At 48.5% G+C, this 18,009-nt stretch overlaps 9 protein-coding genes across 9 annotated transcripts; 4 read left to right on the top strand and 5 right to left on the bottom strand.

The window, feature by feature from the left end:
• Window positions 1–245: 245 nt before the first annotated feature.
• On the bottom strand, window positions 246–2,258 carry YALI1_D04969g (uncharacterized protein; the record flags this gene model as incomplete). Its single annotated transcript, XM_502383.2, has 1 exon — window positions 246–2,258. The coding sequence occupies one exon, from the start codon at window positions 2,256–2,258 to the stop codon at window positions 246–248; it is 2,013 nt and encodes a 670-aa protein (XP_502383.2).
• A 958-nt stretch (window positions 2,259–3,216) lies between these two features.
• On the top strand, window positions 3,217–4,431 carry YALI1_D04978g (uncharacterized protein; the record flags this gene model as incomplete). The annotated part of the gene is made up of 1 exon (XM_502384.1): window positions 3,217–4,431. One exon carries the CDS (start codon window positions 3,217–3,219, stop codon window positions 4,429–4,431), a length of 1,215 nt encoding a protein of 404 aa, XP_502384.1.
• Window positions 4,432–5,068: 637 nt separating this feature from the next.
• On the top strand, window positions 5,069–5,374 carry YALI1_D04997g (uncharacterized protein; the record flags this gene model as incomplete). The annotated part of the gene is made up of 2 exons (XM_068282600.1): window positions 5,069–5,188; window positions 5,258–5,374. 2 exons carry the CDS (start codon window positions 5,069–5,071, stop codon window positions 5,372–5,374), a joined length of 237 nt encoding a protein of 78 aa, XP_068138701.1.
• A 669-nt stretch (window positions 5,375–6,043) lies between these two features.
• On the bottom strand, window positions 6,044–6,371 carry YALI1_D05008g (uncharacterized protein; the record flags this gene model as incomplete). Its single annotated transcript, XM_068282601.1, has 2 exons — window positions 6,044–6,176; window positions 6,235–6,371. The coding sequence occupies 2 exons, from the start codon at window positions 6,369–6,371 to the stop codon at window positions 6,044–6,046; spliced, it is 270 nt and encodes an 89-aa protein (XP_068138702.1).
• Window positions 6,372–6,469: 98 nt separating this feature from the next.
• Window positions 6,470–7,355, bottom strand: YALI1_D05019g (uncharacterized protein; the record flags this gene model as incomplete). Its single annotated transcript, XM_502385.1, has 2 exons — window positions 6,470–7,309; window positions 7,353–7,355. 2 exons carry the CDS (start codon window positions 7,353–7,355, stop codon window positions 6,470–6,472), a joined length of 843 nt encoding a protein of 280 aa, XP_502385.1.
• A 1,788-nt stretch (window positions 7,356–9,143) lies between these two features.
• On the top strand, window positions 9,144–10,298 carry YALI1_D05038g (uncharacterized protein; the record flags this gene model as incomplete). The annotated part of the gene is made up of 1 exon (XM_502386.1): window positions 9,144–10,298. One exon carries the CDS (start codon window positions 9,144–9,146, stop codon window positions 10,296–10,298), a length of 1,155 nt encoding a protein of 384 aa, XP_502386.1.
• A 1,200-nt stretch (window positions 10,299–11,498) lies between these two features.
• Window positions 11,499–12,401, bottom strand: YALI1_D05070g (uncharacterized protein; the record flags this gene model as incomplete). The annotated part of the gene is made up of 1 exon (XM_502387.1): window positions 11,499–12,401. One exon carries the CDS (start codon window positions 12,399–12,401, stop codon window positions 11,499–11,501), a length of 903 nt encoding a protein of 300 aa, XP_502387.1.
• A 2,345-nt stretch (window positions 12,402–14,746) lies between these two features.
• YALI1_D05099g (uncharacterized protein) lies at window positions 14,747–15,226 on the bottom strand (the record flags this gene model as incomplete). Its single annotated transcript, XM_502388.1, has 1 exon — window positions 14,747–15,226. The coding sequence occupies one exon, from the start codon at window positions 15,224–15,226 to the stop codon at window positions 14,747–14,749; it is 480 nt and encodes a 159-aa protein (XP_502388.1).
• Window positions 15,227–16,483: 1,257 nt separating this feature from the next.
• YALI1_D05111g (uncharacterized protein) lies at window positions 16,484–17,413 on the top strand (the record flags this gene model as incomplete). The annotated part of the gene is made up of 1 exon (XM_502389.3): window positions 16,484–17,413. The coding sequence occupies one exon, from the start codon at window positions 16,484–16,486 to the stop codon at window positions 17,411–17,413; it is 930 nt and encodes a 309-aa protein (XP_502389.1).
• Window positions 17,414–18,009: the final 596 nt, after the last annotated feature.

Genomic DNA, 18,009 nt, shown 5'->3' on the forward strand with positions numbered 1-18,009 from the left:
CCCATGAGTGCTATACCGAAAAGTCTCATGTTTAGCCGTGTGTGAAACGAAGGACATATAAATACAGTAGCTCTCTCACAAGTTACAGTGGGTACACGCATGATCTCGACCAGTTGTATCTTTATTAGTGTCTATATATGTGGTCTTAAAAGAGATTGTAGAGAGTGAGCTACCCGGGAAAGAAATGAGTGAGATCAGAATCCGTCATTAGGTGTATAAGCAGCTTCGGTCTGGGAGTTATGTGTTTAATAAAACTCATAACTGCTCTCTCCGCTCTTTGCCATTGTCTTCACTCTCTTCGTTCCCACAATTCTCTCCAAGGCCAACAGGTCGTAAATGGTAAACAGGGCTCTGCACTTTGCCATAGACTGCTCGAGCGTTCCCTCATCGACCGAGTGGGTCAGAAACAGCAGTAGCTCTCTGTAAAAGGCCGGGTTCTCAGGGAGTTTATAGATAACTACCGACTTGACTCCCTTGACAAAGTATCGTCGGTAGTGATGGAGACGTCCCGTGTACAGCAGAATCTTTTCTCGGCCGTCTCGGAAGAGCGTTCGGTGTCGTTTGACCTCGGTGATGGAAGAATATTCACTGATGGCACCAAAAGAAATGTTCTTCTCGTCCATGTAGTTTCTGAGACGCACAAGTTCGACGTAGGTGGGCACGTAGATGAGAGTTCCGGAGTAGTCTCCCGAGCGAATCATACCCTCAAGCGTGATTTGCACAAAGGCCTTGAATCGGGCATCGATTTCATCGGACACAGACAGAGCCTTGAACCGGGTGAAAATCTGGCGGATCTTCATGCCTGCCACTGCTAGCTCTCCGTTGTAGATTGGAGTGATCTTGGTCTTGCCCGCAAAGTTGACTGTGTTGGAAAAGACAGAGTTGATGGTTGGAGTGACAAACTGGCAGGCGACAATGGTCTGTCGGAAGTGCTTGGCTAGTCCGTCAAGATAGAAGCTCTTGACTCGGCTAAAATCACAGCCATGAGATTCGTTGGGTAGCAAGTTAGTCTGGCCCAGCACCGTCAACACATTGTCCCAGCTCTGCATCTCCATGTGGTTGGTTTCATGCAAGTAGGCGATCTCGATGGACGACAGGAAATCAAACTCCCGCTTGGAGTCACCCTCACTGCCCACAAGCGTTTTGAGACCCAGAGGAGACGCAAATACTATGTCAGCCTGGTAAAAGTACGAGTAGTACCGGATGCTCTTGTTTCGTAGCTTGACGCCCAGACAGAACATGTCGTCAGTGTTGCCCTTGAAGGCCTTCTGGAAGTCCTCGGGCTTGGTGTCGAGCACAGCGCCAGCCTCGTGGAACGCCTTGTTAAACCGCGCCTTGTTATCTTCTCTATCGACTCCTGAAGCGCCAACCAGTAGTTGCATGAACTCGAAACAGGCGTTCTTTGTGGGCACTAGCACCAGCACTCGTGGCTTTGTGTATCCCTGATCCCGGAACTCAACGTCGTGGATTCCCTCCTCGGCGTTTCGTTTCAAAATACGTGTGTTGTATGCCACCTCTTCAGCCGTTCGAACAACATGCTGAGCAATATGCATGGCCACTAGCCGCGAAAACTCCTCGGTATCACTGAGACTCGAGGTGGCGTAGCACAGATCCCGGTAGGCCATGAGTGAAGGGTAAATGGCCTTTTGTACCGACGTCAGAGACCCGTTGAGCTGCTTGAAGCCATCCTTGATCCGGGGCCGAACTGTGTACTTGCTAAACTCGGTTTTTTGGGCTTCGGAAAAGTCCAACAGCTCGTCGGCATCCTCCAGATTTGTGTATGTGATTCGAACGGGCTGGCTACCAATCTTGGTCTTCTCCGACGAGGTTTTCCACTCCTCAGACTTGATGACAGAAACGTACTTGGCTTCCTCAGCCTCGAAATGCAGTTTGTATGGATCGTATTTGTCGGTCTCGGAATCATCTTCAGCGTCCTCCTCGGCGTCATCAGCATCCTCTTCTTCCTCTTGCTCCTCGTCGACCTCCTCTTCTTCCTCTCCAGCACCTTCAATATCGTCCTCCTCCAGCTCCTGCTCCACCGGCTCCTCTTCCTCAACCCGTTTTTCAGCCTTTTTGACATTGTCGCCCATCAGCACCATCAGGGCGTTGTACGACCCCGATGTGTCGACCTGCTGGCGCTTGGGTTTGGTCACTTTGTGAGATCGAGCCATTCTTGCGTGTATGAGTAAGATATTCTGATCCTCAGATATTTTTCCCACTGCATATTCCAGAAGCCTAAAATATTTTTTTATCAACATGCGTAAATGAACGCAACCAGGATTCGAACGGAGACTCGGCGAAAGACACGACGGAGGCTGTCCCTCAGAGGGAGCAGCATCAGCCAGACACTACTTGTACTTGTATGTACGTACGTATACCCGTATCGCACCCCCTTCTGCTGTACCCATAGATCTCATCTGGGTCCAGACTAAGGGTAATAATAACGATGTTACCCCGCTTCTAGCGCACCGTTAAATGAGCCGATCATCTGGCACCACAATAATTTCGGCTCCTCAAACAATCACAAGCCCCCTTGTACTCGTGTGAGTACAGTACCAGCACATTCTGAACCTGCACCCTGTCCCCGCTGTATGGAGATGCACATAAAATTAACTGTGTCTCAGCCCGAGCCCTGACTAAAATAAAGAGACCCGAGCGTCCATATAAGAGGAGAAAGGGCAGTCTCCGAGGTAGTTAGGCTGAAAAGAGATCTTATTGGAAGACAATTCGACTCAATCGTCCCACTTAACGTGTCCTGACAACAACAGCACACCACTACTTCCGTGGTATCTCTACCACCCGAGCTGACTAAAAATAAAGCTTATCTCAATACGGTTGGGTGTGCAAATTTGGAATTTGGATTATTGTGCCAGGGCTTGCCATACGCGTCAGCTCAATCACAGACTACAAGTAGTGTTAGACAGACACCCGAGCGAGAGATTAGCCGAGCGCAAAACAAAAGCCGGTTGAAGCGAAACCAAAGCAATCGGAAACCTGGCAACTCCCTACAATCTGACACAAAACGACCCATCACATTGCCTCGCCCGCGACCTGATACCTCGGCTGTAGTGATAGAAGCGACACAGTGAGACGATAGACACAGACGGTGATAGACGACAGCTCCACGGCTCAACCCGAAACAAGACAATTGGTGAACACAAACACAAACACGCCAATCACACAAACTCCAGAACCCCGTTCTGTTCTCTTTTCCCTATGATCACAATACTAACGCTGTTTCGAGCAGCATACTCGCTGATCCACCTGACGCTGGTGATGATCACAATCCCACTGTCGTTTGACATTGGGGGGCGGTTTTGCGGCCTGGCCTTCTCCTTCACGCTGGTGGTATCGTATTTCATTTTGTCCACCTTCCGCATACTTAGTGGCCGTACCAAGCTGAGACATGTCGCGCAGATTCTCTACTATCTGCATACCATTCTCATTCCGGCGCTGCTCATCTTCTACCTGAGTCTCAATACCGCCAACAACAATGAGCCTGTGGCGCTGCAGCGGCTGGTCATGCCCTGGGATGCGCTCATGCAGAGCTCCGCGCCCTTCTTCAACATTCTCGAGGGCTTCTGCACGTTGCTGTTCATTCAGACCATTGGCCAGGTGTCCAAGTGGCTCGTGCACCGCAAGAGCGATTCGTGGGAAATTGTCCTGCTCATTTCCGCGGGCTGCGTCATTTCCGCCACCGCATACAATCTCTACCGCATCTACATTGCCACGGACTCGGTGGATCTAAGCACCGGCACTCTTGCCGGCATGGTGCTGACGCTGGGCTTCTGCCTCAGCAGCTACGGTGTCATTTCGCGCAAGGGCTCTTCGCTGGAGTCGTCGCTCATCCTCGCATACACCGTCTATTGTCTGTACTTCATATTCCGCAAGTCTAGCACCAGCGAGCCACCCGTGACAATCGAGTACAGCTCCAAGCAGCAGTACCCACCGCTACCTCCACTCATCATGGACTCGTACTCGGCGCTTGCCAAGTCGTTTGCCGCCATTGTGCCGTCATCGTTCACAGCCGTGTTCGACTTCTTTTACGGCGCTATCAGCACCATTACGCCCCACGTGTTTGTGTCGCTCTCGTTCCGCATTGGCGTCTTCTACGCTGCCACGCGGATCATTCCCGGCATCCACTACGCCGGCGGCTTCACCTTTAGATACAGACGGTCGTACCGTCGGGTGTTCATTCTCTATGCATACGCTCCGTGTGTCATCATTGCGGTGTACACACACTTGATCATGCAGAACTTTGACATTCTGCACGTGCCTCAGAACAGCGGAATGTGGGACTGGAGTGCACAGGGCAGCCAGCTTTGGGCCTGGGTTGGCGTGCTGGCGTTTCTGGCTCTGTATGCGGTAGAGTTATCCAGTGGGGGAAATATGCAGAACGAGTTTATCCGAGATCATTGGAAGGAGGAGTAGCGGAGAGGCGAACATGACTAACCGGAGCAGAGCGAGTGTTTGGTTTGTTTTCTCAGAGTGAGTGATCAAGTGAACAGACGAGTGACGTAAGCCACACTGTGTTCTCCGAAACCGAGCTTCACACCTCCCACTTTTCCATCTCTACAACCCCAAAACTGCATCCTCGAGCCTGCTCCACTCTTCTTCTGCATCTGACTTCTATAGGCTTTCCTTCGTTGGTTGTTCCCTCTTCTTCTAGAGTATGTATTTATTGTATATGTCAGCCTAATATAGGACAAGTTCCTATCCTACAGTGTTATACACTGAAAGCCCCGGAATACACCCTCAAAAGTGATTTGTATAAACCTCCTAATTAGGAATGACTGGTTATCATGGTTGCCTATACTTTGTTGTTCTCGACTTTTGTGTGCAGCAGGTGGAGAAGAGAACACTGTATGATGGCCTTGACCCTTGTCATTCTTATGGCGTATTTCTTTTGGCCGTGTCATTAATACAGAACGGTATCTAACTACAGTAGCTAACTACTTAACTGTAAAATAGAATAGCATCACGATCTTATTATTAAGAAAAATAAATCCTCACTGGTAATTAATTAAGTCAATAAATAACTAGTTCAGTATAATGTAAGTATATAGATATGAAGATCGAGAGCTCGTGGCTTTCGCCGCTTGGTTCTCATTTCAGGGCTTCCGCAGATTTTTGTTCAGAACATTATACAATTCTCGTCGCTGAAATCAACCACACCATCTTTCCAGGCGTGTGAAGTTCCTCTGAGCTTGACTCTATGATTGTTTGATATTTCATCATGATAAAAATCTGCTGAAAGCGCCCGGCACGTGCGACGGTGCAGCGAGTCTGGACCACAAGATCCAACTCCAGGCGCGGAAAGGAAAAAAGAGATCACAAGTCGAGAATAAGCTCCATTGGGTTACTACTGGGGTAGCAATTGCATGACTATCGTTTAGGAGAGATTCCCAGCGTCGAATAGAAGCTCCTCGCGAAGAGGACGGCGAGCTATCATGGCCCAATGACGTAGCCTATACCAACCTCTCTCCACACAGTCCAGATGAGCCTTGCGGCTGGCTGGATGAAAGACTAATGACAAGTCCTGTGCATTCTGAGGGGTGGCAAACCACGACATGGGCCATGAAACACAGCGCCAGAGATGACTTGTTGTCACCCATCCCGGTGAGTCACCGGAAGTGTTGCCATAGTGGACCGGAGACTTTCCCCGAAGCAAAAGATGATTTTTGACAAATCCTTGTGTAGGCTTCGAACTGCAATTCTTCGACTCGGATGGAGGAGAGAAGGTGCAAATTTGCTGGGACTTTTATAATGTGTGTAGCACGTGACTTGCCCTAGTGAAGAGAGTTACCCTGTCCATCGGTATGACAGTTGTGAAGAACGTGGGTGGGTGTGTGTTCGATTTGTGGCTGCGACATTGTAAGCAAAATATATATCGGATGAATCCAGCATGTTACGAGTAAGAAATTACGTCATAGGGTCATATTCGGAGTCATTTCTTAGATGTTCTTCTACATACAATGTGAGCAAGCTTACAGTAATGTGAGAAGTCAAAGTTGTATCTCTGTTGCAAAGATGAACCCTTGGATTATATTAATAAATAAATAGTCACTATCATTAGAGCGTATGGTGATGGATCCAAGCTGAGTGAGAAATCCCTAGTAGCCTCCTCTTGTTTAGACGAGAAATTGCCAGCCGGCAGCAGTCTTATCCGTGCGTACCTGTAGCAGTGTCAGGTGGAGCAACTATGCCTTTAGCCAATGCTGTTGTTCGTGAAACTTATCTGCGAGGGCTACTAAACCTGTAGTGGCAGAAGTTACCATGGCTGTAACTGTTCTAGCTGTGATTGCACCGGCGGTCGTGGTTGAGACAGATGTAATAATCGCGTCGAAAATGTGTGTCTTTCGGTAGTCCATCAGTCACTGACCCACAACAGCTCACACACATGAGAGTGTATCCGGAGTCAACCTAGGTTGATGATGTCTCGTTCACTTGGCTGCGCCAAGTTTGGTCGTTATGTAATTACTTTGGCAATCTCCACCCGACACTGCTTTTCCGAATATGTGTCCCAGTTGACGTACAGCGAAATCATTTCCTGCACACAATCAATCGTCTGTTCCAAGTCCACGTTCGACTCTCCGAAGAACGTCATGAACGCCTCGATTCGGCTTTTGACCGCCTCTGAGGGCATAGTCATGCGCATAATGTGCGACCGCAGCACCACCGTCATGTAGATGCAAGCCATGGCGACAATGTGTGGCGGGTTGAGCAGATGCAGGTCGGTGATGTAGCTGTCGTTGATCATGGACCATGTTACCTGGATCTCCTCTGGTGCCATGGTGATCTGAGCGTTGGACCTTGCCATGGCATCCGAAATCTGCATCAGCGACTTGTAGGGATGAAAAATCACCAGGTACGTTCCCAGCTCCTCGATCAGGTAAAATTCGCATTCGGCAATCTTCGTTGGGTCATGCGAGATGTAGTCGGGCCATAAAGATCGAGCCTCTGAGGTGATAGTCCGGATATGCTGTGGATGTTCCTCGACTTTGCATGCCACGTAGACCGCCGTGGCTACCACCAGGTACGGGTTGATTTCGCCAAAAGGCACCTTTGTATGAAATCGAGTGAGATACACCTCTGCCGTGGCCAAAATCCGTTGTCGAATCGACAGATTCTGACCCAAAAGATGAATCAGGGTGTGCAAGTAGACACGAACATGCCACGGATTGAGCGCCTTGATGGTTTGCAGCTTCCCTGGGTCGAATATGTCTTCCAGGCCTTTTCTTCGCTCTGCAAGCGTTTCCTTGGTCAATAGCCAATGCAGTCTCTGGGAACTTGTCCAGTAGTTTGCCGACTGTGTTAGAAGGTGTCTGAGCGTTGAGGAGATGTGTACTTACCATTTTTTATCGTCGAGCCTGTGCTGTATGTGTGGTTTTCAGTGGGCTCGTTTTTCCTCGTGCTGTGGGTTTGTGATAACAGTGTGGAGGTTAGAGTTGCATTCGTGCATCTGACAGGTGGACGTCGACATTTGAAGTATCCCGAGTTTACGAGGTTGTACGACGATAGTATTGACGTGGTCTCATGGATGCTTTGAGGGGCGAGTTCTGGTCAGATGTCTGGCTTTTCCCTCTTCGATTTCTTGGTTCTTGGGCTACTTTATCATTATTCAGAGATAAACGTTCACATGGTGTGATTAATGTTGAATTTCAAATAGAAATTTTGAATTTTGAATCAAATGATGTAAATTGGGAATGTCAGTCAGTACAGTACCTAAATGAGTGTCTATCAGCTGTTTCAAGACCATTGGATTGTCCGCCGTGTCTCATTGACTCTGGAGTCTTTTGGAAGTACTGTAGAATTGAATACTGATTCATAGCTGCCAATTTTTTTTGTTGTTGTTTTGAGTACTCGTACTCAGCTTACTTGAATTTAGACGTATTACTTGGACTTTTCAACTAAATACCACAACCTTCATCGTCACAGCTTTCGTGCTGTACGTGCTCAGAACCACACAGTTTTTCCTAAATCAGCGGCTCTAGCCGCCATGCGTCCTCCAATTTCGCACCTATCTCAAATTTCGCGCTTATCTCCACGCAAAGAGCGATTAAGGGATGCACAAATCAATCAGAAGTTGTGATGGCAGTGACGTCGATTCTCGTTTGTACTGTAATTAATTAGTGTTTTTTGGTGAGTAAGCATAAACATTGTGTAGACAACGACAGCAGTGAAAGCCGAGGCAGCGAATCCTACAACGATAAAAAAGAAATAACTACTGTACTTGTGCAGACACACTGGGACATAATCCAACGTGATACAATATCAGCTGCTCGTATCAATGACTGTGCCGATACTCAGCGGTACAAGATGCCCATAACACGTGACACATCGCCCTAACCCATTGTTGGGGGAAAGAGGTCTAAAGTTTTCATTTTTCGGAGTCCAGACGCCCTAAACAGGCGAGGCATAGGCCAACAGGGGATCTCCAAATCTCCTTTGGGCCAGCTCTTAGTGGTGTTTCAGATGTTGGTGTGGGGGTGGATGAGGCGGTAAAACGTGGGAAAGGAGATGCGGAACCAAGAAGAGAGTCTTTCTGGACGCTAGTAGGCGGCTCACAAATCTATTCGTGTGATTCATGTGATTCGTGTGCTGACTTGCTTTGCATCACGCCGATGTCACTTTTTTCCCAGCTTGTGTGTGTGGCCTCGCGCCTCTCGTTTAGTCTGTTCGTGTCCAAACCTTGAGAGCTTCGCTTAGTGGTGGGATGAATGGGACAGATCCTTGACTCGGCTTTAAGCATCTGACGAGAAGGGGTAAATGGGCACGGGTGGTGACAACAAAACAGAGGAGGAATGCGTGAGAACGACCTTATATAAATATCTGCAGAGCCACACATGGTTTGTCAGCCATGAAATACCTCACAAACCCTGCTGAGCTTCTCTCACTCTCACGCACAGTCATGTCCCACAACAAGTGTCACCTCACCCTAACCTTGCAGAACACGGACACGTTTATATTTTCAGTGCGCGCTGGCAGCAGGGAGGAGGTTGTTACTGAAAGACGACTTGAACAGGACCGAAACTGACCGTCCGACATTGTACAGAGCACACACAGGTACCGATATCATCTCACCCGTCAAACACTCACTTTCACATCACATCACTTCGCCTCTTTCACACACATAGACCACCATGGCATCTCCAAAAGGAGCCAACCCGGTGGAGGCTTCGAAACCGCCCGTGGCCGTGGCTCACAAGCAGAAAACCACCGCCTGGCGAGGCCTGATGGACTACCTGTCTGCGCGACAAATCACGCTTCCACTTAAGGTGCTGACCTACATTGTGGTGATGCACCGATTCGCTGCCCTCCGACCATACACCCGCAAGTTTTTCCACCTGCAGTACCCAAAACACGAGGTGGACGGCGTGGCCGCCTACTACTCGCGAGGCCGCGACGACATTTACTTTGTGCTCACAGGTATCTTAGCTCTCACGTTTTTGAGAGCTGCCTGTATGGACTTTGTACTGGTGCCAATGGCCCGGGCTCTCAAGATCACAAAGCGAAAGCCGCAGCTGCGGTTTGCTGAGCAGGGCTGGGCACTCATCTACTACACGTCGTCCACGTGGATCGGCTTCTATCTGTACTACCACTCGCCCTACTGGCTCAACGTGGAGGAGCTGTGGAGGGGATACCCACACTTTGAGCTGGACCCTTTCTTCAAGGCCTACTACCTGATCCAGTTCAGCTTCTGGGTGCAGCAGATCTTTGTGCTTAACATGGAGGAGAAGCGTAAGGACCATTACCAAATGTTCACGCACCACATTGTCACCTGCGCGCTCATGTGCGGCTCGTATTACTACTACTACACCCGCGTGGGCCACCTGATTCTTGTGCTCATGGACGGCGTGGACACGCTGCTGGCGTCGGCCAAGATGCTCAAGTACCTGCGCTACGACACAATGTGCGACGCCATGTTTGGGCTCTTTGTCATTGCATGGGTGGTGCTCCGCCACGGCCTGTACAACTACGTCACGTGGTCGGCCTACTTCCAGGCGCCAGTCTTGGTGGCCGAAAACTGTCTGCGCGATGAAGATGGCCAGGAAACGTGTTTCAACCCGGCCCTCCACCGCGTCTTTGTTGTACTGCTCATTGCCTTGCAGATCATCACCTTGATCTGGCTGTACATGATTGTGCGAGTCATTGTCAAGATTCTCAAGGGCGGAGGAGCAGAGGACAGTCGATCTGACGACGAAGACAGCGACGAGGAAGAGGGGGAAGCAGAGGGGGAAGAGGAAGAGGAGGAAGAGGAGGAGGTAATGGAGGAAAAAGTGTCTGACGACAACTAGAGCTAATAGATCATGAGATAAGAGAACTCAGACACACCAAGGACACCATCCGAGGAAAGAGGCGTATAAGAAGACGCTCGACGCACTCAAGCGTGAAGTCGGGGTGTGTCCAAGGGTCGCAAAGAGTTGAGAGATGTAGGTGGAAGGCAAAGGCAAACGGCGGGCGGGCCCCCGTTCACGCGTTGTAGTGTAGCACTGATCGTAGAGACATTCTCGTGAGCTTTCATGGATCTGTATATAGACAGGGCTGAATTCTGAGCTTGGGTGTGTTTGAGGTATCTGCTATATCTGTTGCTGGTCATCCGATGCCGTCTTTGTCAGTCTTATTCATTGTACTAGAACTGTGACTGACGTCCTATGAGCGTGAACGTCTGAAGTATCACAAAGCGACTTTCCTGTCTGTTATCTTGTCAACGAGTTGGTATCTTAGTAGGTAGTTGTGTAGAGTAAGTATCGCGTTGCACAGTGGTGTCTACAAGTGACAGTGTCTACTGCACATGATTTCATCTACAAGTAGTTCTGCTGTAGTTGAACATCGCGCTTCATTAGGCAAGTCCAGATGAAGTGGATTGTACCAGGAAGGTATAGACTACGAGTAACTGTGGACTTTGCTGAGGTTGTATGAACTTGGTAGAGCTTCGATTCTAATAATAATACTTGACATATTGTCTTTTTAGTACGCAAACTGGTGTGTGCTCGTGTTGAGGAAGGCTGTGTATACGGTGTGTCCTCTACCACCATAAGATATGGAGAGTTTGGTTTTTGGGTCATTCTTCAATAATGGCTACGAAGAGTTACATATAGATTTAATTCCATAAAATATAATAAAAAGAACATAACTAATGATATATATTCGAATAAGAATATTGTGTATAAAGTGTATGAGAAGTGAACACCCACATCACCTCGTTCTTTTACTGCCCTCATATCATAGCACTTCAGAGCTGTCTGTATCACTTGCCGCGTTTCTGTTTCCTCCTCCGCCTCGTATGTGTAAATATATCTTACTAGTATAAGAACATAAATATGGTAAATAGAATATAACAAGAGCGACTGGATTTACAGTGGCTCGGCTCAGGCGTGGCGTGAGCGGTCGCAGTGAGTGCATCAGATGTACTTTGCTGGATGGTGTATTAACGAGAAATTGTGGTTCACGTTAGGAATGCCTGTAGACAAGGCATAGTCGCACTGCTGCTAAACCTATGCCAACAGCTCAACATAATTACTAGGACAGATACCAATCTCTCCATTGTCCCTCCGGGCTTGCCACCATCTTCCACTGATATCACTGACATCGAGAATCTCGCCCTTGTCGAAACTGATCTCGTTGGCGTCCTCAGGGTTCGCCTGGTACGCGTAAACCGCCCGGGCTCTGTATGGGTACTCTGTGGCCACAAAGAGCGAGTCAGTCGCCTGTTGTGGGGTGGCCGTCTGCTGCTGTTGCTGTTGCGAGAAGGCCGGGCTTGCCTGGTGTGGTTCGGCATTGGACGAGTTTTCAAACCCGCCGAGCTGCAGGCCGTTGTAGTTGGCGACGCCTCCCATTCCAGCTGAGTAGGCGGAGACCGGCCGGCCGGGCACGCCAAGGCTCTGGCGCTGCTGATCATGCAGCGAGAAGGGGTTAGACCGTCGCATGGCAAACTGGTCGTTGTTGTACGAGTGACCCTTATCGGCCGCGAAAGAGTCAACCCACGCATGGATGCCTGCCTCGTGGGTTGTGCCGAAATAGATCATCCACAGAAAGTTGATGATGGAGAGCAGAATGTGGCCTGCGCCGGACGCCGAGCTTGCCGATGTGCCGTTGTACACCACATTGTTGGTGGAGTTGGTCACATACATGGTGGCCAACGCCAGAAACGCCAGCAGCATCTGGCGGTAGGGCTCGACCGAGTCTGTGGCGACCACGAGGAAGACGCACAGGATGACAAAAAATTCGAACGCCAGACCCCACCAGCCAAAGTTTTTGAACTGGTCCGAGGCGCCGATGGAACCGCCCAGGGCGATAATCCAACCAATGATGCCGAGCGAAATGGTGGAGAGCGCAAACGGATCGCCCATCAGCAGCCCCAGCTGGAACTGCGGTCGGTACGAGAATGGCTGTCTCATGGTCGTGCGGTTGTCGTGGTCTGAGGAGGAGCAGGAGCTGCGTGAGTGTCGACTTTCCCAAAACACATTCGACTAAAGGAACGTGACAGGGGCATCTTTTGCATAAACGAAACCTAGTTGGAGACAGACGAGGAGAATGGGGCTCCCCAAAGTGCAGGTTTCTGAAGAGCTGTTGAGAAGCTTGAAACGGAAATCGACCATTTGAGCACTTTAGAACAATCGTACGCCTTTCGAACAGTCAATATCGCTTCTCATCGCCCCTTACACTCCCTCATCTACTCTCCGTCAGGGCCTTCAAAAAACCTTGCTGGCTGCTAGAGCTAAATCGCCCTAACGACTCACCCACACTGCTCTGAAAATGAACTCTATGTGAAACAGCCACGAAACAAGGGGCACAAGGGTTGAAGAGGAGCAGCAGGACCCTTTGAGTGCCAGTGAGAACGTTGGTGAGGGTCCAAGTAAAGGTGAAATCGCGTGCGAAAACCCAGTTTATGTAATAAATTCACTGCTGGCACCAACCAACCACCTCCCTCTACGTATATACTCATACATATGGCACCTATCACTTGTGTTTCAGAATGCACCCTGCTTTCCGGCTATGTCAAGGCTATATTGAGGCCATGTTGACACTATCATTAGACCGTTTTTCTCAGCGGCATCTCCACCTTCCACCACCAAGCGTGCGGAAATGAAGTCCTAGTGTTGTGGAAAATAATAATCTCCGTTTCTATATTTAGTATAATGGAGACCCTGGTTGTACAATAGAAGGCACGCATATTTTACCTGTACGTGTATCGAGTACGAGTATTGTAATACAAGTACAATACTGGCAGTTGTATACGATCCTTGCGCTTTCAGGAGGTTCAGCTGCTGTGACCACCCAGATGTACTGTGGTGAAAGTACGCTAACTACCATTTCTTACTACAAGTAGCCAGTCAGGTTCTGCTCACAGCGTCTCTCCGTTCAAGTGTCTTACATGCCAGGTACCCGACCCATGCCAAACACGCTATCGTTGCCTTTTCGTCCCTAGCGCATTGTTGTCATGTTTGTTTACAATGCGACAGCTTGAAACAGCCATGCTGCTGAAACATACCTGCAGTGGGATCAGATGGAAGGAGAGAGGTGGATATTTTTGAGCCCGTCTTGATGAACGAGGCGGTTAGTACTTGTGGGTGTGTTTTCGGGTGGTCTATTTGTGTCGTCGTCTCTGTGCTGTGTACACATGGTGAGATGCCAGTACATACAACGTACGTAATAAAAGTGCGAGTACCCGTACTGGTGCCAGCTACTACATTTCAAGTAAGACACCTCAAGATTTATCTCATTAATGGGAGAATTATGTAATGAAAATACCACAACATGAATAAATCGGAATCAATTGAATTGAATTGAAAGAAGTACCGGTACTGGTACTTGCGCTGTACATCCCTCAATGGCAAGCTATGGCACTTACAGCACAAGCACTCGTACTTGCTGTTTCTGATAACGCCCCGTATATATTGTATTTTGGCTTGTTACTGTATGTCTATGATCAAGACAAAAAGTGTCCACTATATCACACTCTCTGATAACACACTCATACCACATACCATGACAATCAAGATACCAGCAACAGTGACTTGGACGTCCAAGAATAAGTTCTACAGAAAGCTCAAAGGAAAAGTGGGCTCTTATAGGGCATTCCAGAGCTGATGGTACTTTCTACTTTGTTTTTGATCAAAGTCGTCAGTAACGACCCGGAGAGACGACAAGTATATCTCACGCATTACGGCGAGGTCACATACAACAAGAACACAAGAGCTGCTACTTTAACCGATCATATACACCACCAGTATCGTGTGTTTCTCGTATGGCAGGATCTTTGCTGGGTCAAACAGAAGTAGACAACACGGTAGAGGAGTGATTCAGGTGTTTACAGCAACTTACTTTATACTAAAGGAAGCACTGTTTTATGTTAACTGCGCTATCCTTGCATCATACACTAATTTGAATAAATATCATTGGTTTATGTACATGTCCAAGAAAACTGTCTTGGGTTGTGATATAACCACATGCCTCATCTCCACTGCACAAGTGGAAAGTCGTTCGATGATCCGAATGCTGAGATATCTAGGTAGCAAACTGTGTATAAAGGCTTTCGGGACCGCCAATTGAGGTACTTGTTAGTTGAAGGATAGCCAAGGTCATTCGCTGGAGTATCCCCTAGATCGTGACTCAGACAACCAAGGGGTCGGCATAGCGTTGGCAGAACTGAATCATTAATGGTCTCATCACCTCATCAATTGCGTATCTTGCTCTGGGGATTCTCGAGCCATTCGCTTCATTTATGGTCTTGTTCATGACCTCACGATTCCTGCTTACTCATCTCCTCAATCTCCCCCACCTTTGCAATGAAATCCACGCCATCTTGTTCAATCTCGCTCTCCAGCTGCTCTACAAACTTGTCGTACTTGGACTGCGCCAGCTGCATGATCCATTGGCCCTTGCCCTGTTCGAGACCCTCAGATTCCAGCTGCTCCAGGTACCACTGGTAGCACTGATCACGTGAGATTGGCGATGTTTCAATCTCCGGAATCTGGTCCAGCAGCAGCGGATGTTCGTTGATGTCGTTGGTGATTCGCGCGAACGTCTCTTCCTTGTCTCCTAGCTCGTACACCTTTTGGGCGAGTAGTAGCTGGAACAGAGGCGAGGAGAAAGGCAGAGAAGTTGTGGTGAGAGACTTGGGCTCGGCTACTGCTTCTCCTTTTGTCGTCATGTTTTCCTCCTTGATTTCTGGGGATTCAGCCTCATTTGCCACCCCGTTGGTTGCCTCTTTTTCCGTCATGTTGTGGCGCAGTTGGACTGTCAAAATCGCGATGCATGTTGGTGTTGTGCATGACCCAACTATAATGACATTCGAAAAAAAAATTATCTGGTCAAGGGATGTGTTAGTTCCAGTACGTGGTACCAAAGGAAGTCGGGATGCAGTTGTTGAGGAGAGAAGAAGAGAGAAGTTGTTTTTACGTAGTATTCAAGGAATTTGGATATTTGAACGGGTACGTTGACGTTTGGGCGATATACAAGAACGAATGCATCAGTCAAGTAAATACCAACTAAGTTCTCAACAGGTTGAGCGTCCATATCGGCAACTAAACAACAATAGCTCATGATAATGTTTGTGAAGAGACTGTAACTCTAGCCTTAATGTCAGATACTTGGGTTGCATCCCTTGATTGGTATACATTTCAATACTTTGATACCCAAGGAATTCCGAAAAGGTACTCCAAGGTCCCTTTCTCAACTGTTGCAACTACTGTAGTTTCCAACTAGCACCGTAGACGGAGTTGCGGAGAAGAATACTAAGGGGAGACGCAATTGGCAATGACCACTCGCTCGAATCCATCCCTGCAGGCCTCATCTGCACTCAATTACGTCATAGATTGTCGATCTTGCTGTTGCACTCAATATGTGAGACCAGACGTATGAAAAACAAGAAATAACAGAAAGCGGCAACAGCAACAGCAACCACCAACACCATTGGCAATCGGGATTGATCAAAAGAAGCAACTCTTTTACAAGTGCTGAGTACATTTCTCCTTCCTTCTCTCTCTTTCAATGGACGAAGACTTGTGTCGTATTGTATCGTATCGTAACGTATCCCATCTTCTGCTCTCTCTCTCTCTCTGTTAGTAAGCGACTCAAATACCAACAATGCGGAACACACTAACAACCACATCCTCGCTTATCTAAGTCCGAAGGACCGGAATAACGCCGAACCACATGGAAAAACCCTTTTCCGGTTCGTATCGATGCGGGCTTGCTATGACGTCAGTTGTAATCGGCAGCTCGCCGTTGGGACACAAATGTGCGTCATTTATGACAAAAGTGTACGCCGAATTTTCACTGCTGCAAAGTTGGACCGTGCAGATCTCAGGTACATTACGTCACCAAACCTCCAATATGGCGACTCAGAATCGCTAATCTGAGGTTTGTGCGAGAGCCATGATTATCTTATTTATCCGCTCAAAATGTATATATAGGGGGGTACGGCCAGCTGTAAGAGTTCGTTATCAACACACACGAACACATATACACAAACAACATGACTTCTCTCGACTTTACTATGAACAACGGCAAGACCATTCCTGCCATCGGTCTGGGAACCTGGAAGTCCACAACCGAGGAGGTTGCTGGAGCCGTGGAGTGCGCTCTCACCGAGGGCGGCTACCGACACATTGACACCGCCTTTAACTACCGAAACGAGGACGCCGTCGGCCTTGGCATCAAGCGAGCCATGGAGAAGGGTGTCAAGCGAGAGGATATCTTTGTCACCACCAAGATCTGGGTCACTTACCACGACCGAGTCGAGGAGAACTTGGATCTGTCGCTCGAGCGACTTGGCCTCGACTACGTCGACATGCTGCTCATCCACTGGCCCGTTCCTCTCAACCCTAACGGTAACGACCCCGTCTACCCCCTGCGAGAGGACGGATCTCGAGATATCGATGAATCTGGATCTCAGCCCAAGACCTGGAAGCAGATGGAGGCTGTTCTGAAGACCGGTAAGACCAAGTCCATCGGTGTCTCCAACTTCTCTATCCCCTACCTCGAGGAGCTCCTGAAGGAGGCCGAGGTTGTCCCTGCTGTCAACCAGGTCGAGCTGCACCCTCTGCTGCCCCAGCTCGAGCTTATGGAGTTCTGCAAGAAGCACAACATCGTCATGACCGCATTTTCGCCCTTTGGTTCTGTTGGAGGTCCCCTGCTCAAGAACGAGCTGGTTCTCAAGCTTGCCGACAAGTACAAGACCACCCCCGGCGGTATTCTGACCTCCTACCACATTGGAAACGGCACTGTTGTGATCCCCAAGTCCGTCACCAACTCTCGAATCATCGAGAACGGAAAGTCCGCCGTCACCCTCAATCAGGAGGACCTCAAGTCTCTCAATGACCTGCACAAGACCGAGGGTATCCACCGAACCTCCAAGCCCAAGTGGGGTGTCGATCTCGGATTCCCCGACTTTGACTTCTGCTAAGAAGTGATACAGATATTTATTAGACCATAGATTAGAATAAGATAGACTAGATTTACATTGAACGCGTATGGGTACGAGTAGTGGATACATAGATAAGCACGTCATCACCACAGGTCGCTGACAGCTTCACGACTATATAGATATACGTGATATCATCCAAGAAGCACTTCCGAGAGATTAAAAATTCCAGGGCTAACTGATTATCCTTGTAGTGGTTCAGTTCGTACAAGTATTTGATATTAGGGAGATGGTTTGTTCAGGAACTTGCAATTAGCAAGCACAAGAACATCTACTGTACTTGTAGAACTGTTTATCTGCACTTGAACAGCACATTCATATTCCTTAGTTTCTAATTCACATTCTCATCCCATCTATTTTCTTTATTATCCGTTCTCGTCTCGGTCACACTCATCACCATTCTTCTCTGCCCAGTATACTCTGCCCATTGTGTTCGTATAACTGACAATCAGATAGACATATGAAGAGCCCTGATCCGAGAAGCTGAGGAGACAAAGAGTGGCGATATTGAGAAGAATCTCTTATTTGTGCCTGTTCTCAATTTCAAAAAGTACAAGTAGAATAGACTCCCACCACTT

Source organism: Yarrowia lipolytica, chromosome 1D (assembly GCF_001761485.1).
Source record: "Yarrowia lipolytica chromosome 1D, complete sequence".
Taxonomy (NCBI): Eukaryota; Fungi; Ascomycota; class Dipodascomycetes; order Dipodascales; genus Yarrowia; species Yarrowia lipolytica.